This window comes from Sander lucioperca, chromosome 6 (genome assembly GCF_008315115.2).
Source record: "Sander lucioperca isolate FBNREF2018 chromosome 6, SLUC_FBN_1.2, whole genome shotgun sequence".
NCBI classification, from domain to species: Eukaryota; Metazoa; Chordata; class Actinopteri; order Perciformes; family Percidae; genus Sander; species Sander lucioperca.
Genome location: NC_050178.1, coordinates 35870294 through 35898037, shown reverse-complemented (window position 1 = coordinate 35898037; position 27744 = coordinate 35870294). Strand labels below are relative to the sequence as shown.

The 27744-nt window shown below is 40.9% G+C and overlaps 1 protein-coding gene across 2 annotated transcripts; it reads left to right on the top strand.

Moving 5' to 3' along the window:
- Positions 1 to 1380: 1380 nt before the first annotated feature.
- Positions 1381 to 24783, top strand: ell2 (elongation factor for RNA polymerase II 2). Of its 2 annotated transcripts, XM_031277435.2 has the most exons (12): positions 1381 to 1603; positions 7754 to 7801; positions 9559 to 9683; positions 9797 to 9960; positions 15253 to 15512; positions 15958 to 16082; positions 17681 to 17753; positions 17835 to 18534; positions 21314 to 21386; positions 21816 to 21987; positions 23285 to 23329; positions 23492 to 24783. In XM_031277435.2, the coding sequence occupies exons 1-12, from the start codon at positions 1430 to 1432 to the stop codon at positions 23606 to 23608; spliced, it is 2076 nt and encodes a 691-aa protein (XP_031133295.1). In that variant the 5' UTR covers positions 1381 to 1429; the 3' UTR covers positions 23609 to 24783. The 2 variants fall into 2 exon arrangements, 1 of the variants encoding a protein (XP_031133295.1); XR_004101191.2 differs by lacking the exons at positions 23285 to 23329; positions 23492 to 24783 and adding an exon at positions 23057 to 23254 and having other exon boundaries at positions 21816 to 22068.
- The last annotated feature ends 2961 nt before the right edge of the window (positions 24784 to 27744 follow it).

The window sequence follows — 27744 nt, the reverse complement described above, 5'->3', positions numbered from 1 at the left end:
AAAGGTTGTTTACAGTAACTACTGTAAATGAAGGGTACTCATGATATTAATGATCACAACATTGAATATTGTTTTAGATTTTGCATTCCACACATGTATTCATCTTTAAATTGACTGCATATCTGTGTGGGGCAGTTTATTTTGAGAAATAAGAAGAACTAATTTGTCGATGGGTTTATTTGCAGGAAGTCTTGTATCTTATATGTGCGTGCATGCAGGTGCATGCATGTGTTTGTGTGTGTGTGTGTGTGTGTGTGTGTGTGTGTGTGTGCGTATGCTTGTGGGTGTGACTCGTCAGGGGAATGGGTGGGGTGAAGAGCTAATGGTAATCTGCTGGATTCACACAGGCCTTTCCCCACCCTGCCAAAGGCTTCTCCATACCAAAACATGCTGCCCTAATCACCAGGTCAAGGGGACTGCCACTGAGAGATAGTGGAGGTGCAGCTCACAGGGGGACACACTTGTGCCCATTGTGCCAATGTCACATAATGTCCCATTTCATTAAAGGGAACCACATGAAAGATGATTGTAGGCCAACATAGGCGAAGTAGTTCAAAAAGCAGATAAAAGAGAGGATTGAAAGCATAGTGCTTGGCTTTACTATTCACCTCACAGTGTGCTTGTTGTGGTAGAAAAATAGGAAGAATATGTGCAAAAATGTATGCATGTATATAAACCAATATAGGCAGTAGTACCAATATAGGTAGTAAGTAGTTCAAAATCGTATGGTACATACATTTAGATGTTGGGGATATGTATTGCAATGCTTGCTAAACTGTATATGAACAAAACTGAGTTCACACTGAAGTATAGTCTACACAAGCTACATTTAACAGTTTCAGCAGGCTAGAATTAGTTCTAGCATGTCAGCAAAAACACAGCAGGCAGAGGAAGTTTTGCCAAGAGGTAACTACATGTATGTGTGTGTGTGTGTGTGTGTGTGTGTGTGTGTGTGTGTGTGTTTGTGTGTGTGTGTGTGCTTGAGAGAGAGGCTATGGGAAACTAGTTACTAGTTTCCTCTAATAAGACTTTAAAAGACCAAATATGACAACATAAACCCAGTTGTATAAGTAGCCTAAATCTTATATTCTAAAGCAAGTGGTGGAAGTAGCTAAGATCTTTGACTGTATTAAAAAGGTATAAAGTAGCATTATAACAGTGTAGAAATAGGCTACTCTTTTACATGTAAAAGTCCATGCCGGTACACTAGAAATACTAAAGTAAAGTACCTCTAAATTCTTAATTACTTTCCACCACAGTCTAAAGCACAATGATACATGCTATAACGTTACTGTAAGTTTACTATGGTTGGAAAGTGAAAAACTAACAAGGTAGCAAATCAAGACCAATCCACTACTTTCAGCCCTGTGGGCAGCCGCTGTAGTCCCTCCCCGGGCCAGAGTGAGCACAGGGAGCCTGGGCTGCTAAAATGCTCCAAGCTCAAAGGGACGATGGTGGAGGGCTGGTAAAGATGGCGGCGCTCTCCGAGGATGGGAGGTACGGATTAAATTGTGGCCAACAGAGCGCAGATAGAGTCACCGTATTACACGTCAAATTGACCGAGACAGCGCTGAGAGCAATAGAGAGCTACCAAAATTGTATGGTGAGTGAAACGGCCGTTTATTTCAATATAAATGAGCCAGGACTGTCGGGCTGACACAGCTTGTCTCAGCTGGGAAGCCCAGCTGCCACGCACAGCTAAAGCTACAAAGTTAGCTAAGCTGTTGACAGAGCGACTTTCTGCTTGTTTTTTGATTGTATTAGTCTTGTGTCATTAAATTAACCAACCGAAGAAGGTAAATGAGGCCTTGGCCTTATGCTCTGGCCTGGTTTTAAGAACTGACAAATGTTATTTAACCTAGAAACCCTGTTGGTAAAGTTAGACGCTCTGATTAGCCAGCGTTAGCTCTTTAGTGCGAGTCCCCTGTACTGTGCTGTGCTGGCTAGCCAAGTCAATTTTTGCTTTCCAAACTAACGTTACTTTGACCAAATTAGGAAAGATGTAATTTCATATCGACGAATACACTCGTCACCAGACACGTTTAAGGAACGGAGAGTTTAAAGTAAAAGCTTAATTAACTAACATAAACTTTCATTCGACGATGTTACATATGCGGATAAATTAATGTAACTTGATAACAAGTTAGTGGCGTTTCAAGCATGTCGGTGACTGGTCAGCTTACTATATGATTAGAAGTTTTAACTAGTTGGACGAAGTCGCATTACAACCTCGGAGGGGTAAGAAGCTCACAGTCAGGCTCATCCCTTTTCAGCCATTTAACTTAATTATAAAATGTTGCAGCAAACGAGCTGCCACACTGTAGCTACAGGATGTATAACGCTACGTTATGAGCAAGTGTGTCAAAGGTGTACACGGGACAAATATGGAATTTGGGCTTATTTGCCAAATTGTTGAAATTATTTTGTATACTCCCATTTACTTCAAGTTGCATGAGAGGAGTTTGCCAACAGTTACAAATATATGGTATCTGATATCAACAAAATATTTATGTATATCTAATTTTCTTTTAAAATAATATAATTGTTCTTGCTATCAGTGTCATTTTGTTCAAAATACAGTTTATTCATGTACTTTCTAGCTCTGGCTAATAATGTACTGTATTTCACCCCTGAGCTTGACACCACCACGTCATTTCGAAGCTTTTGAAACTGAGTGTGCTAATACCTCACTGCATACCTGTGCAGATTAAATATAACTTTAATCTTGAACTGTTCAAATGGTGTAATCTTGTAGAAGTGCTAGACAGGTGAACTAATATGGACCTCTGCAGTCTTGAGTTGCAGAGGCCTGAAGCCAAGTTACCTGACCTTAAATCTGCCAACAATGCCGTTGCATAACACACTGACTTGGCCTATGTCTCTGCTTAGGGCTGATGCACCGTAGTTTAGCATGGGGCTGTAGTGTTCATAGGTCTCTGTGACTGCTTTTTATGGCACATGGTCTGTGTCTGTATGCCACACACTACTCACATCCATGTATGTGAAACATTTGCTCACTGCCAGCACAATATAATTAAATGAAATGTGGATCAATAACACAATTTAAAGTGATTATTTAGTTATCCTAGTTTCAGATAACTGGAAAACTGAGTCGTCACTCAGTTGAAGGAATTCTTTTGTGACAGCCCATGCTACAACCTTATTGGATGTGGTAATGTTGGTCTGTACGCTGCATTGAACGGCAGCCTGCAATCTCTTGCTGACTGAGCAGCCAAAACTGCCTGCTTTTTGTTTCTCTCTCCCTCTCAGTAATGTGTGTTGTAGCTCAACCAGTCATCGAACTATAGAAGCTGGCTATCTTTGTCTTTCTGTGGTGATGTGAAATGTGATCAGAACTGTGTATAGGACTTGTATGTGTGTGTGAGTAAGTGTATAGATAGTGGGGGAGGGAGTCAGTCATTGGCTTGGAGTAACAACCATGACATGGTTCTCCTTAAAGGAACACGCCAACTTATTGGGACTTTAGCTTATTCCCTGTATCCCCCAGAGTTAGATAAGTCCATACATACCCTTCTCATCTCCGTGCGTGTCGTAACTCTGTCTGACGCACCCACCGCTAGCCTCGCTTTGCACAGATGCTGGAGGTAACCGGCTCCATCTAGCCTACTGCTCCCAATAAGTGACAAAATAACGCCAACATTTTCCTTTTTACATGTTGTGATTTGTATAGTCACAGCGTGTACAAAAAACAAGGTCACAAGAGACACAGCCATCTTCTAACTGTATACATACTGGGAACTATATTCTCAGAAGGTGAAGTACTGCTACTTCTGCTACTTTGGCGGAGTGAGGAGCGCAAATCGCAGCACCTGAGAAGTCCCGTGGTGAGGAGCAGAGCGTTAGCCTGGAGATCGCTCGGAATTGGAGTAATATCACTCCACTATGCTAGGCGAGGCTAGCGGTGGGTGCGTCAGACAGACGCACCCACCGCTGAGTTACGACGCACACGGAGATGAGAAGGGTATGGACTTATCTAACTCTGGGGGATACGGTGAATAAGCTAAAGTCCCAATAAGTCGGCATGTTCCTTAAGTCTGAAACAGGTAAACATTTTATCAAAGATTATATGCATCTTCATTCATGGATGAGTTATCAAGCATATTTTAATGTATGAAGAGAAGCTGTTGTTAATAAAACGCACATTCCACTTGAACCAATTGATGCAACATTTAAGAAGTTAAATGATGATCTATAATCTAGCCAACTGGTTTCTTGGCCTTAGCTGTGTGAAGAAGCAGGTCCTGTGTATTCCCATCCTAACCTATACTGAACTAAAGCAGCCACTGCATATTTGTGGCTGTCAACTCAATTTCAAGTAGCCACCAACACAAATCTGCAAACCTACACAAAACAAAGACATTTTTAAAATATCTTCTTCAAAATATTTCCTGTATTTGAGTGTTGTCCAAAATCCACTGCTTATGTTCAGATGAAAACGACAATTTTACTTACCACCTACCTCTTAACCACCTAAAAGGAAGATACGGGTAAAGTTGACTTAAATGGTTTCTCTGTAGAGACCAAGCCAAATGTTAGCTTGGGCTAACATGTATTGTGTGGGCTGTCATCAAGTATTTGTGGCTGACAGTTAACCATGGTTTCTGTAGCCAGACTGCCAGTTTCAGATGATGAACAGAAAGAAACTGCAACTATTTCGCTATCGAGCGTCATTTTTTAAGCAAAAACACTGACAATTCCTGAACTCAAGCCTCTCAAATGTGAGGAATGTTGTTAACTGAATGTATTTAGGTTTTAGACTGGTAGTCAGACAAAACAAGCAATATGACACCACCTTTTGGTTTAGAAAATTGTCATAGTGATTTTTATTTACTATTTTATATGTCTGTCTAGAATATGCCGGTTGCAACCAACATATTCTAGACAGACACATTCTTAATTCATATTACTGACCTAGCAAAACACTGTTAACAGATTCACAGTTGCATTAAAATTAGAGAGATTGTCCTTCTGCAATGCTGGCTCTTCAGGGTTTCTCCTTTTGCATTATGAATACATATTACCCCCTGGTTTTTTCTCTCTCACACAGGCACAGAAAGTCCCCTTGCTGCCAAATGTAGTCATAACACAATGTTAAAGTGCAACATTTATTAGTATTGTATTGTCAGTGCTAGGTTTGCAGTATGCCTGGTGTGACAGGAGCCCAAGGCTCTGGTGGTTTTACAACCAAATGTTTGGAATTCTGAAGTCAGTCAAATAGTATGGCAGGTTCTAGTAGGGGTGGAACGGTACACAGAAGTCACGGTTCGGTTCACACCTCGGTTCAGACATCACAGTTCGGTACAATGGAGGGAAAAGCAAAACAAAATTGCAGAAACCAATGTCTTTATTGTGCATGTCTCAGGCTGTACCACCTAGTGTCATACAGTAGGCCTGCACGATAAATCGTTATAAAATCGCAATTTCGATTCACCCCGTTCGATTTATTTTATTTTTTTTCTCCAATTAATTTATTGAAAGCATTTGACATTGACATTAACATGTTTTAATTATGTAAATACATGTCCAAGGAGTTCAGATAGAGCCTGTATCAGGGCCATATTTAGTTCAATGTGTTATGTGTCATTATTTTTGGTAGCCTACTGTACTTATATGCCAAGTATGTACTTTATTTTCTTTTCATTGAAGCCTCTATGTTTACAGGCTTGTGGTGATGTGCAATGTGCTATAGGTGTTTTGGTACTGCCAATTTGTTTTGTCATGGTTCATGTGTGCAATAAACATTACACTTCGAGATATCAATTCTAAGCTAAAAAATCGTGATTCATATTTTTCCCTGAATCGTGCAGGCCTATCATACAGTCTCTCTCCTGAGCTAGCTGCAACAGCCTGAAGTGTATAAAGTAAGATGTAAAAAGTAGTGGTGTAGCCTTAGGGCCCTGACACACCAACCAGACGGGCCGACCGTCGGCAGAAAAGCCAGTCGGACTGATCAGTCGGGTCCCGAGGTACAAAAAATGCCTCAGAACACACTGAGGCGACGCCGACTTGAGCGTACGCTCTGCGCGTGCGCGAAACGTAATACGTCTCCATAGCAGCAGGCGCCGCTGCTCTGTATTGTTTCCATTAACCGTCTGATTATTTCCCAGAAAATGAAAACCGGCAGCTGATTGGACGAACGCATCACGTGGTTCTTTTTTCTCCGGAAATTCACAGCCAGACTGTCATCGCGGCTGGTTCAGAATATGATCTCATATTGTACTAAAATAGTTCACCGAAACGTGTTTCTGAAAACATTTTAAGAGAGAAATAGGCCGTGCAGTTGCTGAATCTGTCTTCATTTCAGATTGACAAAGGTCAGTTTAAAAGATTTTCGTCAGATTTTGAGAGGCTCATCCGCTCCCCATTTCCGGGTGAGTCCCGACTGCCCTGTCTCCGACTGAACATGTCGGGTCGGCCCAAATGAATACTGACGGCACGGGACACACCGAGCAGACTCGAGTCACGGACCTCGCCAGACAGCCCAACGCCCGATTATCGGGCTGGTGTGTCTTCTCTCTTATAGGCCTCGGGGATGTCGGTGTACACCTTGTCCAAGATTCTGTCCCCTCTGGTCGGGCAGGAGACATGTTGGTAGAACTTGGGGAGTACAGACTTGAGGTTTGAATGATAGAAATCCCCTGCAGCAATAAACGCCCCTTCTGAGTGTGCAGTTTGCTGTTTGCTAACGGCAACATGTAGTTCTTTCATTGCTTGCTTAGCATTGGCATCAGGGGGTACATAAACGGCCATGATAGCAGTACATGTGAATTCTCTGGGTAGGTAAAAACGCCAGCATTTAACAGACAGATATTCCGGGTTCTCAGAACAGTGACTCTCGGTCATGACAGCGTTCGTACACCATGCATTGTTGACATAAATGCACAAACCACCACCTCCTGGTCTTACCGGAGTCTTCAGTTGTTCTGTCAGCTCTGAACATAGTCCGCCCCTCCGGTTCGATTGCAACGTCCGGAACACGGCCGTTCAACCAGGTTTCACTGAAAATCATGATATTACAGTCCATAATCTGTCTGTGAGAGGTAATTCAGAGTCATATTTCATCTAGTTTATTCGCCAGTGACCGCACATTGGCTAGGAATAAGCTTGGTAGTGGTAGCTTATGTGGGGTTAGCCATAGCCTAGCTCGTAGGCCACCGCGCTTTCCCCGCTTCTGTTGACGGTCTTGACGCCGCCTCCGGGCCCTCCTTCCCGGGAGAGCTGATATGTTAGACCCCGACGTCCTGGCTATCTCCGGTGGAAGTTGAAGATTTGGAAAAACGTTGTTCGTGCAGAGTGCATGGATGTCCAAAAGTTCTTGTCTACTGTAGAATATATTCCCATGGTTGTATCGAGGGAAAAGCGCTGCCAATAATAAAACACTCACTAATTCGCAAAAACTGGGGAGACGTAGAGCCTCGCGCTGTACTCGCGACGCCAGCTTGTCCTGATGGACAACCCACGTATCTAACAGTAGTTACGCATTACATTAATTAATTTGCACATGAGTTTTATTTATTTTTATACCGTGTAAATTCATGCACCGAACCGTGACGCCCGTACCGTTTCGGTTCAATATGAATACATGTACCGTTCCACCCCTAGTTTCTAGACCATTTATTTTGTTAATGTAGCTATTCTTTGTTACTTATCCAGCTGGTATTGCTCTCCCAATAATCTTTTACATTTCCAAAGTGTTGGTAGGGGTTAAACTGTTGTTTCTCCTTACTTTCAGAATGTACCTTCTTTGCAGCCAACAATACAATTCAAGGGACTCCAAGGGGTAAGTACTTCCCCCTCCCCAGATGAGTGGTCACATCACAAAAAAACCTAGTTCTGTTTCAGGTGGTTAGCATTTTTTAAGCATAATTTTGCATCCATTAATGACAAGTTACTTATGTATTAATTCCTTAAAGATGCAGTAGGTAAGCCTTATAAAACTAACTTTCTGTCATATTTGCTGAAACTGACCCTATGTTCGAGTAGAACTACCTGAAGCAGGTAATTTAAAAAAAAAAAAAAAAAAAAATCTGGCTCCTCTGGCACCACCTCCAGCCTGTAGTGCGATTTGCAAAAATCCACCGCTCCCTGTTCAGATGCCCCAATCAGGGCCAGGGGGAGTGTCTAACTGTGTGTCAGTCACTGCTCAGGCACACGCATTTCATAGCGTCCTCCCCTCCCCCACCAAGGGGGTAAGCTTCGCCTCAGAGCTCGACTCTCCTATGGCGCCATTTTGATGCTACAAAGCGATCACCCGACGTTAGCATTCCATTGACTGCCATTCATTTTGACGTCACTTTGACCGCGAATAACTTTACATCTGAAGCGTTTAAAGACAGTATTTGTCCATTGTTTATTTCTAAAGAAACACGACAATGTATAAAAGGCTCCATTACCTTGTACCTCACGTTATGGCTCCGTAGCAGACGTTTTTGTAAAAATAGGCTAACGATTGTGTCATAACCACGCGACCTACTGTCGCATAGTAGAGGAATTACCGTATAGTACAGGAGAAGCTCGCAGGCAGTTTGGACTTACATTAGCTGTTTAAGTTTAATTACTAATGTTAACTAGCATTTTAGTTAGCAATAATTAGCCTGTGTCCACGTTATCTCCTTACATATACCTACGCTCTCCTTCTCTGCTAGATTGGGAATGATTGAGATTTCTCTTGGCACAGCTACCAGAAGACTCACAACTTTCAGACACGTTGCTCACGTCACATTTACGTCGTTTCTCTCAGTTGGAGGCTGCGCAGTAAAGCTCAGCGCTCACCAGAAAAGTGCTTCTAAAGGCCTTCACTGGTCTCCGTCCAGAGCAACGGGATCTGTTGGTCCATTCTTATATACAGTCTATGTTCCCCACGCACGAGCTGCAGATAGGTTTCCTCCCCTTCCCCCCTCTTCACACGCGCGCGCTCTATCGTGCACAGCTCTCCCTTGTGGGGGGAGGGGCTCGGGAGACTGTTTGGGCTTGTCACTGCCCAATGTGAGACGAGTGCAGATGTGAGTTGCGCATGCTCAGATTTAAACGGTTTACAGCATAACGTGTCATACTGAAATTTGTGAAATCCATAAAATAATAAACAAACAATAACAGAAGATGGAAATCATTTCAAAAAACTTTTTCGCTATCTATGATTGTTTGATTGCTAACGTTAGCTCAAAACGCCATTCAAGTGACAGCCTTTGTTGTGTTTGATTGCTAACTTGTAGCCAGCAGTGAACAAGCTTCGTTATGTAGGTTCATTTTTATTGTATTGACATTACAGAAGTCTCTCGTTAGCAGGTTGTCACAAAGTGACGCATGCGCAACTCACATCTGCACTCGACTCACATCGGGCAGTTACAGGGCTTTAGCAGAAAGGGGGGAGGGACTGAGAAGTTGTCAATGTTCAAAATTTTTGGCTAAGTCCTGGGTCTTCACAATCCTACCTACAGCACCTTTTAATTTACTGTTTTTGCTTACATGTGCTAAGTTGTAGATGTGTATAGATACTATAACTTGTTATTCTACCTTTTTGTGTGTGAATTTTTACAGCGCATTAAAATTCCCAAGACCGATTCCTCCTCAGACACCTTCCACAATTTTGATTTCTACCTGTCTAATGTGGGCAAGGACAACCCTCAGGGAAGTTTTGAGTGCATCCATCAGTATGTGTCGAGGTAATGGTAACCACTGGTCAGCTGAATCAACTGTTACTGTCTTACCACACATTGCTAGAAGGTAATCGCTCTCTGCCTCACATTTCTCTCTCATACTGCCTCTTTGTCTCCAGCTCAGGGGCCTCACACCTGGCATTGTTGGCAACCGTACAGGACAAGGTCACAGTGTGTGCCACTAATGACTCCTACCAGGTGACCCGGGAACGCATGACCCAGGCCGTGGAGGACACACGTGAACGTGGGACCAAAGTCATCAAGCCTGGGGGCCAGTACAGAGGTAAGGCCCTCACTACAATCTAACTTCTGCATGTGCCACAGGCAGATGCCAGGTTTGATCCGCGGGCACCAGAATGGCTTTACATTCTATCAACACCTCTCCTCTCTTTTTAAACTTGGCCCCTTTTTCAGGGACTGAATAGGTGATAGCTGATGGCCTGACTCCTTTCAAAGGCATTATTGTGACTAACTAAGCCATTTTGCCTTCTCAGTCTTTTCCAGATTAGCAGTCTGACTGATAAGGTCCGAAGGTTGCTGGCAAAGCTATTTCTGTTTTATTGACTCACAGCCTGCCAAAATTATTCTGAAAGTGTCACTGTCACTTGTGTTTAGCACATATCACTTGCGAGGACTTATTTGTACCGAAACCTGGTATTAAACGAGTCCCGGGCCTAAAAACTGTAGTATTTATCATCACGCTGCAGCCTCTCCCCTGCTCTGTGTCAGGGTTGAGCTCCTCCACACACACAAACATACACACACAAAGTGATGTCAGCGGACAGCACATCACAGAGGCCGTTGTAGAAACAACTATGATTGTTACTGGTGGGGAACCGTCAGGGCCCTCCAGGCCCTCAGGCAGGGCCTAAGATATTCTAAAAAATAATATTTAAAAAGTCATCAGTTGTACATTTATTTTATCAATTCATAATTTGACAATCAACATCTAAACAAAACATTTTTGAGGAAATAACCCCTTAAAACCTGCCTATTCAGTTTGTATTGGAATGTAAAGGGTTAAATGAACTGTCAACCTATCAGAATTTTGCTGACTGCTGTTGCTAGGAAGAAAATATAATGCTTTCCGCTCTGTGATTGGTGGTCCAGCTATGAATTTCCAGAGGGCAGATAAATAGTTTTCAATGAGAGAATAATTTCATTTAACAGTCAAATTGACCAATCATGTCTTCACTCTAAATGGGTGGGCTTTATTACCTTATGACAAGTTCCGCCTGCTGTGAGAGACAAGAATCACAAGCTAGCACCGCCGATAGCTAGCCTGTTGGTTCACAATAGAAGCTATGCGGAGGACATCGTTGCAAATTTGTTATCCAAGCCGTTTTCAAGATGAACTTTTATTGAAAAGTTGGAGTTAACTGGAAAATACTCTCAAATAAACTATAACATACAATACATGTATATATTTAATAGGCCGCTGTACCAATCTAATAATATAATTTATTAACAATGTTGCTTGTTTGTAGTGGTGTGTTCCAAAATGCCACGATAGCTGTTCACTGTCCATGGTCTGAAGTGGATGTTGCTAATGATTACTTGGCTGTGTGCACGCTGTCATGTGTAGGCACATACAATTTATTTTTTTTTGGTTTTGTGTGGTAGGACAGCGTTTTGCACCCCAGCTCGTTATCACCATATTCCGCTGAAGTGCACACACACGCAGCTTGTGTGATGATGCGATTATTTCTAAGAAGGATTTGCATTTTGTTTAAGAAATCAGCTGTTTTTTGTTTTGGTGATACTGTAACTCTCACTCTCTGTGCTGACTGCTCAATGCATTGCTAAGGCTGGTCTAGCATCTTCATTTTTGTATTAGAGCTGGAATTGTCATAAGTAACCTTTGCAGTACTATAAGAGGACACGGTAAGCTAGGCTGGTAGGTTGCTTTTTTCCCCAACGAGGGAAGTGGGGTCAGAGGGCCAAGGTTTAAAGGCTCTGACACACCAAGGATATCGTCGGCCGAGCGTCTGTCGTCCTACTTTTTGCAGTGTAGGGTTAGGGTTAGTCATGCATCGCCGTTACTAGTCGGTTCTGGTCTGCCTTTTTCCCATCTGTGTCGTCCCGAGGAATCCATCTGATTGCCTACTCAGCTTAAGTGAATTATTACACAAGATGAAAACTGGGAGTGAGGAAAGCAAACAAATGACTGAGAGCGCACACAGAAGGCTATTCTAATTTTTCATCATCATCTTATCTGATAAATATAATACACATAGGGCTGTCAAAACTGGCCAAAAATGACATTGAAATGTTTCTTCTAAAAAAACACAGGTTCGAACTTGAATATCTATTATTACACATTATGTCCATAAGATGGCAAACATACGAGCTACTTAACTACTTGTGTAGGTATATTTATTTCAACATAAACGTGTCTTTTAAAAGATGTATGTTAACCTACACGTTACAAAACAACCTAATAAAATAACCGTTAAAACTTAATATAAAGACCGTAGACCTCTCTCTCTCTCTCTGCACTGTGGTTGGTGCTAGACTGACTGAGCCCCCTAACAGCTAGCTAGCTAACTAGCCAGCAGCCACTAAATTAGTAAAATGTAACAAGTTAATGTTTAATTCACACAATCTTGTCACGTGATAGGAAAGCACATTGCTATCTCCAGATGAGAACGCTGTTTGACTCATTTTCTGTAACCTGTGTAGCATGAAGGCATGTTGGGTGGAATTAGCAAACTGTTAGCTAACTAGCTAGCACCTGCCGCTTGGTCCCTCCGCTTGGTTCCAGCAATACAACAATACACCTGTTCAACAACAAACATGCAGACATGTAGAAAGCGATATTTTAATCTGCTCTGTCGCAGTCTCTTATCCACTGCCTACACAAGCACAGCAGTAATTTGGTTCTGATTTTAAAGACAACCACACTGACATAGGAAATGTATAGTTAATATGCACACTTCAATATTTGTTTATCACCAGTCATATCGTCATTGTAATATTGAACAATGTTATTGCAGATTTTCCTCATATCATGCAGGCTTAGCCCATTGCTGAAGTGTATACAGTATACCTGCTTACAATGAATAAGTGTTACCATGCTTTTTGAGTTTTACACCAAGATAATATGGTAAAGATATATAAAAAAAGAGCATGCCAGTAAAGGAAACCACAAAGGAAGAGTAGCGTCCCTCAGTCTCTTATCATGTGGAAATGGTTTGGCTATCAAAGGTCTAACAAACCACAGAGCAATACTAGATGCAAAATAGTTTGGTCTGTGTAAATCACTACTAGGGATGCATATGCATAGTATATAATAGTATATAATAAGTTAATAGGTTACTATTAATTCAATTACTGTGATCTGACTGGTGAGTTCGGTCGGTTTGTCTAGAGAACTTAAATCAAGTATCCTTTTCTCTTTCTGTGAGAAGCTCTTATCTCTTCCACTCACACACCAATACATTAAAAAATTGTCTCTGGAGGAAAGATAAGACAGCCAGGTGTACTTTGTTAAGAGTGCTTGTATTGTTTAAACAGAAGGATCTCTGTTAATACAGTTTTCACTTTTTTGTCACTGCTCTATGAGTTTGACTGTAACTTCATTTCTTGCGGAGGTCTTTTGTCTTTTGAAGGCATGAGACAGACACACAGACCGACAACTGCTTCCTTGAATTCACTTTATTACAGTAATTTCTACAGTTAAAACCTCCTCAGGCCTGTTTTTCTAAGCCCTGGGGATACATTTGCATACAGTGGCCCAGATGGAAACTGGGAAACGAGAAGAGCAGCAGAGAAAAGGGGTGGAACAGGAGCTTGTAGCAGCTGGTTTGGAGTGAGCATTCTAATGCAAAAGGGCCTTTAGCTTCTTGTTTTCACAGGCTGTTAATTTCAGGTAACAGTCTGTAACAGTGTTTCTTTTTTATCTTTGTAGCCTGTATATTTTAAGGAGAGCTGCACAACCCGTGTCATTTTAAAATCAGTGGCAATTAATGTTCTTTGTTACTAAACTCTTGTTCTACTTAAGTTCTCAATGTACAGAATGATTATTTCTGAAGGAGAAAACTTTGCGTTTACTTTGTCTAATAGCAGATTGACGCAGGTGAAAAGCTTATATAACAAAGTATGTAAGCTTAAACCTCCTCACATTGCTCCTAGCCTCTGCTTTTTTACCCTGAGGGACGGGAGAGGGGTTCCTTTCTCTTCAACCAAAATTTCTTAACCCTTGTGTGTTGTTCAGGTCTGTGGGACCCGTTTTCAATGTTTGCTAAAAGAAAAATTATGCTATTTATTATTTCTTATTTTCTTCTTGGCTCATTTTCTGTGAAGAACATAAAAAATAACTTATTTTCAATGACTGCACACAGTACACCCCCCCGCCTACACATAACTATTACATATGAGGTGTTCGGGTCTACTAGACCCGAGTGTATTTAATTGTAAGTGCTATGAAACCATGTTGTCTTTCTGCACCTGCTATTCCCACACAAAGTTACAAAATTGTTAATTTTAAGCACTTTCACCTGTTCTGATTAAGTTCTAAGAAATGAGCACCAATAATGATCAAATATCTTGTTTATATTTTTTTTACCTTTTTTTATAATTTAATTTCCTTGTTTTCTCACAAAAAACGAAAATGATCGTATGATCATAAATGTGATCTCACAGGGGTAAATGGCAAATATGAACCATAAATGATGTATATATTATTGGTAATTGAGCTAAAGTAAACCTCTGTTAAGTATTTTTACATAAATTGTTATGGCTGTATTGATTTTAAAACCTAATAATGTGGTGGGTCCACCAGACCTGAGAACATTGGCTGTGTAACAAAAGTATGAACACCTTACAAGAGCTTTAGAATTTCATTGTGACCATTAAGCAGTATAGGGAAATGTGCAGGCACCCTGACTAACCATATGGCTCAGCACCTCAGAACAGAGGTGTCTTGGGTTCTAATCACCTAGACTTTGTTTCCTTTTCTTTTATACGATAATTTAGAGAGAGAGAGAGAGAGAGAGAGAGAGAGACTCTGCAGTAAGGACATCCTTAGTAAATGGTGCGCACGCTCAACCAGGTGGGCTACCAGGGCACCCCTAGACTCGTCTTCTAGTCTTAGGCTACATCTACACTACTATGTTCTCATTTTCAAACGGCATTCTGAACCAAAAACGATCTCCATCCACACAAGCGTTCAGGCTCCGTATCAGAAATGATCTCCGTCCATATAACATGTCTGACAATGCATATCACATGACCATTTGCATACAATGCACATGCGTTTGCCGGTGTTAACAGGAAGCAGATTGTATTAACGATACTCTGTGGTTGAAAATCATGGATGAATGAGTTGAAATCTCTCTACTTTAAAGTTAGTGGCACAAGAGTTGATAAATCCATATGTCCTTAATCTCCAGTTTTTATTGTCATGGATGGGTAGTGATGTTTGTAGGTACATATTATACTGGCTTCGGTAAGTTAGTTGAAGATGGTAGGCAGGAGTGTTGTTGAGAAAATATGTGACAACATAAAAATGTAAGATGAACTTCCCTGCAGAGAAGAAGAGGCTTTTAACATTGTCTTTTCCTTCTGTGTCTAGGAAAGCAAGTCCATATCCGTAAGCCGGCGCTTTCAGCCCCAGATGTGGTCCCAGAGCGCAAGCGCTCCACACCCATCAACCCAGCCAACACTATTCGTAAGTGCCTTTCCAATAACCCTGTGTCACAGCGGCCATTCCGGGACCGCATCATCCACCTGCTGGCACTGAGGTCCTACAAGAAGCTGGAAGTGCTTGCCCGTTTGCAACGGGATGGTATTAACCAGAAGGACAGAAACTCATTGGGGACCACCCTGCAACAGGTACTGTAAGGTGTTTGTTTTGCCACGATATGCTTGTCATTATTAAAAGAGAGCCACTTAAAATAGAAGTGACCCAGTGAGTAGTATTTACACATCCTCCATTACAGAGAAAAATCCAGCAGTAGTAATTTCTGTTTTTGCAAAAGCTGTTATTTAGGTATTTTACACTAAGACCTGTGTTCTTTAGGTATCTTTAATTTGATCCCACAGATCCCCTCACCCCCCTTAAACATGAGATCGAGGTATACAAATGTGCCTGAGGAAATCCGGTTCACAGTTTAAGGTCTTCATTCACTTCGACCATAAACTAGCCACTTAATCGTTTAACATTATTTGCATGCACAGATGTTAGGCCAGCACAGGAAATGTGAAGTTTCTGTACGTATGTATACTTCTAATGCTGTCAGTTTAACTTTTAAACTGTATCTCTGTGTGTACAAAACAGGTGGCAAACCTGAACCCCAAAGACAACACATATTCATTGAAGGACTTTATTTATCGTGATGTCCAGCGAGACTGGCCTGGCTACTCTGAAGATGAAAAGTCCCAGGTTGACCGGATCCTGGCTCGGTACAGAAATTACCTTTTTTAAGCATTTAATTTTCCCTCTGGGCTTAAATACACAGTTACTTGAACTAATGACGCATTTGCATGGTGTGTAACTGCACTAAAGTGTAAGTATTAGTTTAAAGTGGTAGCCTACCCCCCTGAGGGCTGAAGGTGACAGTCAATTCAACAGTACTGTGTAAAGGACAAAGGAGCCAACTGTAATGTTATGTGTTACTGTGTATCCCAATATTTATTTTTAATTAATTTTTTTATTTTTATTTTTTGTCTGTGTTGATAACTCGTCATCATTGGAGCACATTGTAACGGACACAAATTTACCACAGCTGTGGCCAGCAGCTGTTGTGCTCTATGAAGGACAAAACTAGCAACTTTGGACTGCCACCTTTTCAATCCTTTAAATTATGTTAAAGGTATAGTTCAGTATTTTAAAGTTTATCAATAGCTCATGTAAGACACAAGTAGGTTTTCATTTTCCACTAATAACTCATTTACCTTATGTTAGACATGATACTGGGTGGCAATAATAACACACACAGTGTAATGCAATCATGTTGTTAGGTGTTCATGTTATTTAGTCTATCCTATATAAATACAGGGAGAGGGCAAAATGGCTTATAGATATGATATTTAATTAAATTATGTTGGATTAGTGAAGAATGGAAAAGATTGGAGAGCTTCTTGGAACTAGTGTCAGTGAACAAGACGGTGCTCTTTGGTAGGGGGCATGAACCAATTCAATAGACATCAAGGAAGAACCCAAGGCACTCGTCTTTAAGAAAAATATTTTAAAATTCTTTTAATACATCTGGTACATCTAAATCATTTGATGGTTTAGATTTTAGTCACTTCTTGTTGATTTGTTTTTTTTCTATTTTGTATGTTAATGCTGTGGGTTTGTAACTTTAGGTTGTTGTTGTTAAGACATGTTTCTCCTCTTTTGTCTTGTCCTTTTTTGTTTTTTCTTTATCTTGAGAAGTCACCCTGTTGATCTTTGGGGACGATGCCCCCCTGCTGAAGTCTATCAGTCTATCACATTCTTTGTGATAAACTGAGTGAACAGTGTTGTAGAGGGGTTTACCCTAATTGCTGACCGTCTGCACCTGATGATGAGCTCACACCTGGTGCTTTGAATTGTTTCACCCCACTCCTGTGCATGTAACTCCCTGAAGAAGGCTGGACGCCAAAACGCGTTGAAGTAGTTTTTTTTATTTTTTTTATCTTAAAGGCATTTTAAAATATTTTTCTTAAAGACGAGTGACTTGGGTTCTACCTTGAATCTTTACAGATTTTGTGATAATTTATTGTGAAGGATTGTAAGTTGTCCCAGTTAAAGATGTCCTGCCAGTGTCTGTCTCCAACTTTAGCGGCGGCTGGTTTGACCACGGAGATGCGAGTGACAGACAGCAAGCTTGACCGCAGTCTATTTCTGTGATAGAAACACTGCAAGCTGCTACAGTTTGCTGCTCTGCTGCATCGCAGATTGCTAAACACACCTGACTACAGGAGACATTAGCTCAGACTTGCGGAGTATGTATAGTTGGAGCGGTTCGAGTTACACCATACTCCCCCCACTGACAACACTTTCCTTTCTTTAACAGCAAATCGGGGCTTCCTGCTGAGACCCTCTCATCAAGCAGTTCTCCCAAAGACACTATCCCCACATCCCCCCAGGTATCTGAGCAAATGCACACTAACACACCCACAGTGAAGTATGCAATTTATTTTAGCTAAATTCTGGGTGTTATCTTCCAGAAGCGCCAGTCAGACTTTGACTTCATTGATCCTTTGGCACCCAAGAAAGCCCGCATCTCCCACCTTAACAATCGAGGGCCAGCCGCGTCTTCATCCTCCTCCTCTGACCGCCGTGAGGACGAGGGCAGCCCCAGCTCTAAACACTCGTCCCTACCCTCCAATGTCACCTCTGGCCCTCCCACCCATCTCCCCATCTCGTCCCACCCCCCTGCACCCTCTCACCAGCAGCCCAGCCCAGCCTCTAACTCCAACTCACCCAGCACCCCGGAGGGCTGTGGCACCCAGGACCTGCCTATGGACCAGAGTTCCTCCTGCAGAGACCCTTCACCCAGCCCCTTCTCCTCGGATAGGACCCTGCAGGACCGCTATCGACACCCTGTCCCCGTCCCAAGACCAGCCGCCTCCCCCAGCCCTCCTCCTCCTCCTCCTCCCCCTCCTCCTTGCACATCACTCACAGTTACCTCCACTGTCATCACCAGCCCCCCCTTGTCCAGCAGTACCAACAAGAAGTTTAAAAAGAAATCCAAGAAGCACAAAGATAAGGATCGAGAGAGGGAGAAAGGGAAACGGACAGAAAAAGGTAGCAGAAGTCCTCCCAGTGTAGCAGAGCAAGCTGAAGAAACTCGTAGAGCCAAAAAGAAGCGAAGTGCTGAGGAAGAGAGCAGAGACGTTGTCAACAAGAATCCTCACAAAGATCAAGGTGTGTTTCTGTCTTAATTATTAATTATCAGCATCACTGAACCAAATGTATCAAGACTTAAATGACAGTACCAGTTTTTTCATTGCATGTATAGCCCTTTTGCTGCCCTACACACACCTCAACTTTTTCAGCTTGCACATTGCATTTGTTAATATTTAAATATTTTTTTCCCATGCTCTCAGGCAGCACTTTGTTCTCATTCATTTCACTAATTACAGGTTTTATTTAGTCAATAACTTCAGTCAGTGTGTGTGGTAATTTAGGCGTGGGAACATCTTTAAAGGTGTATTAATCTCTTTTTTTATATTAACACTGAATTAGTTTACACGTGATGTAAAAGGGGTTGATCATTGTGTCAAGCCCACAGAGAATTAGCAGCAGCCCGGGTAGCATTTGAGCTCTGTATAGTTAATTGTTAATTGAATTAATAGCCCACACATATCTATAATGGCAGACAACTGTTATTTGCAAACCAGCTTTGATTAACACACTGTACGCCACTTGCCCATCAGATAGCAGACCGATGAAGTTGATGACTAGCTGTTGCTAGCATCTAGCTGCTAAATCTAGATATTTTCTCAGGAGTTTGTGGGGACCAAACAAATGCTCAATGAATATTGAAATAACATTTTTCCAATAGGCCTTTTTCACAGAAGCCTATTTGACATGTAACATTAGGAAAAGCACAGGTGTAAATAATGAAATTAACAATGACTGCTACTGCTGTCAGATTTAGGGTCCTGGTATTGTACATACTAGCTAAGCTAACAGAGACGTTCATATTCTCAAAGTCAAACATCTAATAACAATCTATTCATAACAAGAAAACACAGACATTTAGTAAAAGCGTCTGTCATGTACTACAGCGTAATTGAAAACTATAGCAAAACAAATAAATGGTGGGTGGGTGTGGGTGGGTGTGTGGCATTGACATGTATTGTGACTGACATGGCTCCAGTTTATCTTTCAGACTTTGGATTGTTGCTCGCCATGTTTCAAATGTTTATCTGTCTGTTACAGTTTGATATTTGATTACACGGATGTACTGGACGTTGTCTGAACATGAGGCATTGATCTTAGTTTTGGTTTACCAGATATTTTAAATGTTGTAGTTGGAGAGACTTTTTCTTTTTTTTTTTTTTTTTTGTCTCAAGAATATGCTAATGCCGGGTTTAATAACTGCTATTAAGCCAGGAGCTCTTATTTTATGTATTTTCTATTCCGTCAGTATATTCTACACAAACAGCAGAACCCACCAACACCATTGTGTCAAAACTAATACAGAATACTCCTACATCATAAAAAAGCAAAACAAAAACGAGAAAAAAGATCTTGTTTTTTTTATCGGAAAATGTAAATCATCACTTTATTCACTCATTCTCTTGCAGAAACGGGCATATATAATTCTCTGACACAGCATGGCAAGGGAATAACAGAAGAGTCAGACGTCGGGCTGATCAAGAGTTAGAAGAAGAAAACTAACTAAAATTAGGCAGAAGGCCTAAATACAAATAGACTAACATACTCCAAGGGGGTCCCTGTCTATTTAGAGACAGACTGCAGAAGGAAATAAGATAGTTTAAGAAAAAGTTATTGACTACTGAAAGGTTTTTGTCTGCAGGGCTGTACCGGGTTTTTACAAGGTTTGCCGAAAAAAGAACCGAGCCTTGTGGTGACGATCACATTGTAAGAAAAAAGTATACTAGCTTCTGTTATTATGAGTAATGAAAGCTCAAAGCCGTGCGAAGCATCTGGGCCCATTGTGGGTGAGATGGTTGGAAAAATATGGACCGGACTGCTTGAGATGTTTGTCATATTGGTAAAAATGGAACACTAAGTACAAACAAAGACTGAAGTTGCATTGTTGACGCTGTATAACAATCTATATAAGCATATAAAGAGAAATTCCTATTTTATCTGCTTTTATATATTTAACTGTTTTCTTTAATGTTTCATTTCTTATACTGCACTGTAACTTTTATCCTTGTATTTTATCTGTTTTAAATTTTTTCTGTTTTAAATTTAATAATCTGTTTTCATGTAAAGCACTTTGAATTGCCCTGTTGCTGAAATGTGCTATACAAATAAAGCTGCCTTGCCTTGCCTTTAAAAGGCCTCCGAGGCTTGCTTAGGATACTTAAAGTGCTCATATTATGCTTTTTGATGTTATATATCTTTTTTGTGCACGTTATAAGTTTACAAAGTGAAAAAAGCCCAAAGTCCACCCCAAAGGGACTTACCATCTCCAACAGAAAACACTGTTCACAAACTGCTCCAAACAGCTCTGTTGTAGTCCAGCCTTTACTTCCGTGGCTAACGTGGTCACTCTGTAACACGTTATAATGCTCGCCTAGCTGCTAGCGTAGCACGCCCTCGTACTCTGCTTCTGACTGGCTACCAGTGCTTACCTCGGTACTGCGCATGTGCAACTCCCAACAAAGATGGGATAGAAGTGTGATGCTTCACTCTGTAGCTAAAACAGAGAGCTCAACACACAGGGTGAAAAGAGGAGCTGCAGCAATGTGCAGTACAACAAAAAGATGGTGTTTTTTGAAAAGGAAACCATGTAAACCTATTCTGATATAACCTCTAAATACAATTATGAACCTGAAAAGGAGCATAATATGAGCACTTTAAAACAAATGATGCTGTGCATTTTAGATTTTTTAGATTTGGCTTTTTCTATCCATGCTGCTAAATACAGTTGTCCATCCAGTGTTGATTTTGTGTAATATGTATTATCAGTGCAGTATTTACATTCTTACACTTTTCTCCTTAGACTCATCAGAAAAAGAGAAGCCAGTTCAATCGACTGAATTCTCCTCCACAATTGAGACGCCTGACTATGTAGTGTGAGTAACCTTGATATACACAGCGTGACCCTCTTTACCTTTTCCGGTCTCTCATTTCACAATTTGAAACATTTGGACAGGAAAACAGGGAATTGAGAAAGAATTATGACTCGGCAATAAATCCAGATGCATTTTCTTTCTTTGCTGTAAAAGAAGTGTTTTGGCACTTTCCGCGTCATTGGTAAAAGTGGAGGGAGCATGTAATCCATTGCACAAATGGAGAAGCTCAACAGATGTTTAACAGGACTCTCACCTTTTCTTTAAATATCATGACCTGTTTTTAGCGAGGTGTATTCACAACAAGGAAAAATAGGGGAAAGTTTGCTCGTGGAGTGCTGTTTTTTTTTTTTCTTTTCTGAAATGATAATTTTACGTGTTTAACCACTTTATCATCAATCATTTAGTTAAATTCCGTTTCTGTGTTCACAGGAAGTACATGCCCATGGTGTCCATGGACCAGCGGCAAAGCTACAAGAATGACTTCAATGCAGAGTATGATGAGTATCGCTTGCTACATGCCCGTGTGGAGAGCATCACCCGCCGCTTTACTCAGCTGGATGCCAAGTGCCGGAAGCTGGCACCTGGCACCAAAGAATACCAGGTCACATCAGTTAACGTGAAACACACGTGATGATGTTTTCGTTGTAGTATTAGTGTTTAGCGTTTGTCATCAGACATTCAGATTAGGGCTGCACAATTAATCGAATTTTAATCACGATTTTGGCTTCCCACGATCAAATTCACGTGATCGAGCGATATTTAAAATGCTTCATTCCGTTCATAGAACGCTCTGTATCAAAGTTTTTTTTTTTTTTTTTTTTTTCAAAGCTCCGTAAACCACTCTCTGATCACGTACCTCCATGAGCCAATCAGAGTTGTTCCCTGCACCGCGCAGCTTAGTTTAGATGTAGACAGTCACATAGGACAGAGTAACATGAGGAAAATTCCACAACAGATAGCAGTCGGTCATAAGTCGTCACGAGGTTTATCAGTTTACCAGTAAACGCAACATTTTGTCCCGTCTGTTGTTTTTCAGACATCAGTGACCAGTGCTAGTTTGAGTCTTTTAGCTCATAACTTTAGCAGCAAACTGTTGTACGTCCCGCTGTTGTAATCCTCTACAGTGAAATACAGTCACACTACACCGTTTAGCTGTCAGCATTTTAGCCGTGTTTAATCCAGTTACTACTGTAGCTAATGGTAGGCTAACGTTAGCTGCTGTGCAACATGTTATTAGTGTTTACTAGCGTGACATGTAGCGATGTTTCTGTTCCCTGTAACGTCTGTTTTGGACATTTAAGTGGCATGGTAATCCGCGTTGCTATTTCGTCCGGTAGATACCGGGCACCGGTGCACTATTGGCACCGGATTTTACCATGCGCCGTTAATGTGAACAGAAAATTGCATTGCCTGTATCTTTTCACGGCAAACGCGCATGTTTGGGAAGCGGTCGCACAACAGCTGAAATGGCATACTCCTCCTTAGTATCCTTCAACAAAGGAGGAATGTAGCACAATATGGATGTGAAAGCAGTTATAATTAGCCTATGTGACAATAAAATTAGTTTTGGTTAAAATCAACAAATAATTGTGATAATTAATCGTGATCAATATATTGATCAAAATAATCGTGATTATCATTTTGCCCATAATCGTGCAGCCCTAATTCAGATTCCCTGTTTAGGGAGCTGCTATGGTGCCAAGTTATCACAAAGATCAACTTTGAAGTTTTAAATTTTAAAGTTTCTCTATCAGCTAAATGTAGCATTCACAGCATTTTCACCCATACTGGTTAACACTTTTTTCCTGTTACAGAGATAGTAAATGCAAGGTATGTCATTTGTAATATTTATAAATGATGTGGATTTGCATTCAACATGACCATTTTTATTTTTACAGAAGGTGCAAGAAGAAGTCTTGAAAGAGTACAAAAAGATGAAACAAGTGAGTAGTTGCATAGACTTCTGTCTGATAAGGATGTTTTTTTTTTTTTTTTTTTTTTTCTATAGACTACAAAAACGTGGCCTGTTGTTTCTCATATTGTTTGCAGGAGTTGCTGTGGGTTGATGGCTGGAGTCTGATATTATGTGTGTGTTTGTTTTACAGCACAGCCCCAACTACCACGAGGAGAAACAGCGCTGCGAGTACCTGCACAACAAGTTAGCCCACATCAAGCGGCTAATAGCTGATTTTGACCAGCGCAGAGCCCAGGCCTGGTGCTGAGAGCACAGCACACATCTTCACTAATCAGTATTGAGAAAGGAGTGTTGAACCAGGAGAGGGTGTCTAACTGGCTGTTATTTATTAACACCCCTTCAGTTACTGCCTCCACAACAGCCCCTCCCCCACCACCTATCTTCCTTCCCGTTTCCTTTCTCATCATCCTTTTTCATTCCTTGCTTCTTTTCCAATCTTTGATTCCACTGGCATCACTGTTGCCTGCAATCTTGATAATCTTACTTTGACTTTACCCCCCATCTTTTGCTTTCTCTCTGTTTCTTCTCAATGAGCTCCTGTGGAATTTCATACCACTGGACCAGTGGAAGGGGCTGCCTGCATGTGTGAAGGGGTTTGGGGAAAATCTTCAACGCTTCTAACTTTTGAAGGACTTTACCTTCAGGCAAAAAAAAAAAAAAAGAACAAAAAAGTATTTTTGAGTATCAGAGAAAATATTAACTTGTATTTAAGTAAAAAAAAAAAAAAAAAGAGGAAGATCTATTTATTTTGGGACTCACAGTGCAAAGAAGAGTCCGCAGATGATATATTGTTTAACTTTTGTTGAAAACAATGCAAAAAAAAAAATGAGGCCTTATGTGTTTTGACTCTGTGAAGCCATTTTGCACGCAAGATCCATTATGTCATCTCATTTGGCAAAGATGACTCTCCTGCCTCATTTCCTCTCTTTTCTTAAAGATTGTACTGGATAACCTTGCTTCAACACATTACTGTTTGTTTGAGGCTGAAGGGGAGGGGGTGAGACAGGCGGAGAAATCACTTGAGCTAGTATGTGTGCATGGATTGTAAATTTAGTTGTAATGGCCACATGGGGAGGGTGGGTTAACTAAAGGAGTATTATCCCCTGTCAGTACGGGGAAGTATTCCCTGCACCAACAGAGTTTAGTCTTCACGGTGCATTATGGGTGCCTTAAGGAGTTTACACTCAGAAATGTCGAGTTGGGCTGACCCTTAGAGTCCACAGGCTACACAAAGGAACTATAACTGCCTGGAAACAGGTTGTGTGTGTGCGTGTGCATGTCAGAGTAGTGAAGGAAGGAAGGGATGTTAAGTCTGGAAGGAGTGTTACAAATTGTGTGTGTGTGTTCGTACGGTTGTGCATTATGTGAAGTGACAGGTGTAAGGAAAAACAGAAATGTTGAGAAAAAAAGTAAGAAACATGAAAAACAAAAAAAAAAGCTGCTATAGTGTTCAACCAACCAGAGCGCTCAGGATGAACCTGGCTGGAGGAACAGTACCTGATCTTAATTGAAGAGATGTAGAGGATCCTTATTTTCCAGAATGGTTCATCTCTAGACCCTGGAAAGGGTTGCGTTCACCTCTTCAGCTTTATCCAGCGGCAAACTTCCTGTTTAAGATGGAAGCGAAAACGTGTCATCCATCAGAGGACACATCTGTATTATGATTTCAAATGTATTTGATTCTCAGTTTGAGTTCAGTGAAAGATTTCTTTTAAACATTGATACGAATTTAGTTTGATGGATGAATGGCTTCTATGAAAAGTCTTTATTTCAACAAGGGAAAAATTGTTTACAAACCTGTGTTAGAATGTTTGCCAAAATTAAATACTTGTTCTGGTACTGCATCCACGGAGTAAAATTTCTGATTGGGGCTTTATTTTAGGAGACATTAATACTGGAATATATGTCTCATTCAATGAAGAAAAGTAAAACACCATTACATTTGGGGATGTGAAATGGAACGGAGTCTGTGCCCCCAGAAAGGCCAACAATTGAAAGACGTTGACTCCACTTTTGTAGTGGTCAGTCCCTTCTCAACAGTCTGGTCTGATTCGGTCTATATTCAGCTAGTGTAGACATGTGGGGGTCTGTCCTGTATTGGAAAAAATGTAGCCCCATTTTTTTTTTTTTCCCTCCAGAAATGGAGATTTAAGTAAATATTGGTCAGTTCTATTTCTCCATTTTATATTTTGGTTGTGGCATTCTATCAAATAGTCGGTCTCTGCAGCAGACTGGCTCTTTTGTTCAACTGTCAGAATCAATTTAACATAACTACAGACCTGGCTTGACTTGTCTCAAGTTATTTTGGACAGAAAATCAGCACTTGTATCTTGGATGGGTCACAACAGCAGATAAGAAATGTTCACAAGAGTTCAGGCACTACTTGAGATTTACACTTACTTTAGCTGTGGGCTACAGGATCAGTGTTTTGGTTTTTATTTTTTTTTCATGTTTTCCCTTGCAATGGCTCAGAGCCAGAAAAGGCCACTACAACAAATGTATGATGGAGGCCAGGGCTTTACATGTAGCCTTCAAGGTGTTACCCATCATGTGTGTCTTCTTCTTAGCCTTTTGAGCATTTCTGATCAACATGAATTAGCATTGTGTGACTCATGGCGGAAGGGACCAAGGGAAGAGGTTTGATCAAGAGTCTTAATAAGAAAGTGACAGTTAAAATACCCTGGCAGATATGAGAAACCACTGAAAATCAAGTGAATTTTGGGTGAAATCTGATCCTGCCCAGCTGAAATGTATGTGTACTTCAATAAAAATCAATTTAGTTTTAACTGGAAAATGTCTTATGTTGTATGTGCATTATGGTTTCTTTTTCAGCCATTTCGAAATTGTAATATGTTAAAATATTTAAATTAAAGAAACAGGATAAAACTTAGTCTTTTCATACACTGTCCTTCAGAACGTTCATATGTCCAATGTTGAAAGATTTCAGACTGCTGTCATAACACTGAATACCAGTTCCATGTAAATGTAGACATGGTATTACATTTTCACACAATTAGCTCCATGGCTAATCTAGTATGGTTCAGAATATTACACTGGTCCAGTATACATCACATTTCGTTATAAACTCATTCACTGGTAAAATGTAGATTAGTTAATGCATTGATTCTAAAATATTAGTCCCATTGCTGCATGGGACGCTATAGTTAACACTAACTGTACACTTGGCAGCAGGTAACGTGGAGGTTAGCCCACAGTTAGCAAGTATCTGGATTAAACACGGTTAAAATGCTGACAGCTAAACGGTGTAAAATGTGACCGTATTCACTGTAGAGGATTCCAACAGTGGCACAAACTGCCGTTAAAGCTATGAGCTAAAAGACACAAACTAACTTGCACTATGGTCATTGCTGTTGTCGGAAACACAACACAGACGTGACTAAATGGTGCGTTTACTTGAAACTGGTAAACCTCGTGATGCATTCATAGTTATTGTAATACCCTTTTCTCATCTATTTGTCGTTTAACAGCAATCTACTGGTGAAAGAAGTTATTGTTAAAAGTTTTTATTACATTATTAATAAATCATTTAAATTCCCCCCCTTTTTTCTGCTGATCCGAAAATTGAACCGATCCGTGACTCAAAACTGTCATCTGAACTAAGAATTTGTCGTCTCGACTTTTCATCGAATAATAGGAAGTATTGATAAAGACTTGGATCGTTAAGCAGTCTCAAAAATGGTATCAATATCAATTTATCCCCATCCCTAATTATCATTGCAAACCATAGACTGTATAATATTAACCCTCTCTGAATATCCTTAAAGTGCCCATATTATGAAAAAAACACTTTTTCTGGGATTTGGGGTGTTATGTTGTGTCTCTGGTGCTTCCACACACATACAAACTTTGAAAAAAAAACATCCATGCTGTTTAGAGTGAGATACGGTTTCTGAATGTGTCCTGCCTTCAGTCTCTGGGTGAGCTGTTCAAAATCGGCACGGCTTGTGACGTCACAAGCCGAAACGAGCAGGCTAACAGCAACCATTAGCTCATAGTGTTAGCGTTAGCATGCTAATGCTAACGCTAGCATGCTACCTCGTTCTCAATAGCAAAGCACTGCTACAACACACACAAGTTCACCATAATCTCCAAAAGAACTACTTACATGTGCGCCCTCATTTAGAAGTCTCCCAGCTAATCCTGCCTTGTAACTGACCAAAGTTGTAGAAACAGCCTTTCTTTTACTGTCTATGGAGCTAGCTAGCTGACATGATCTACATCTGAGCTACTGGGCATGTGCAGTGCAATCAAAGATAGTACAGAAGAAGAAGAAGAAAAGAGGTCTCACTCTGTAGCTAAAACAGAGACCAGCTGAAAAGAGGATCTGCAGCAGTGAGAGAGAGCGGTGCAGTACAACAAAAA

Excerpts from the sequence above, each read along its gene's own strand:
- ell2 (XM_031277435.2), top strand. The coding sequence starts at position 1,430 with ATGCTCCAAGCTCAAAGGGACGATGGTGGAGGGCTGGTAAAGATGGCG. Across the intron at positions 17,754-17,834 it reads CTATCCCCACATCCCCCCAG|AAGCGCCAGTCAGACTTTGA; the intron begins GTATCTGAGCAA and ends GTTATCTTCCAG. Across the intron at positions 18,535-21,313 it reads GAATCCTCACAAAGATCAAG|ACTCATCAGAAAAAGAGAAG; the intron begins GTGTGTTTCTGT and ends TTTTCTCCTTAG.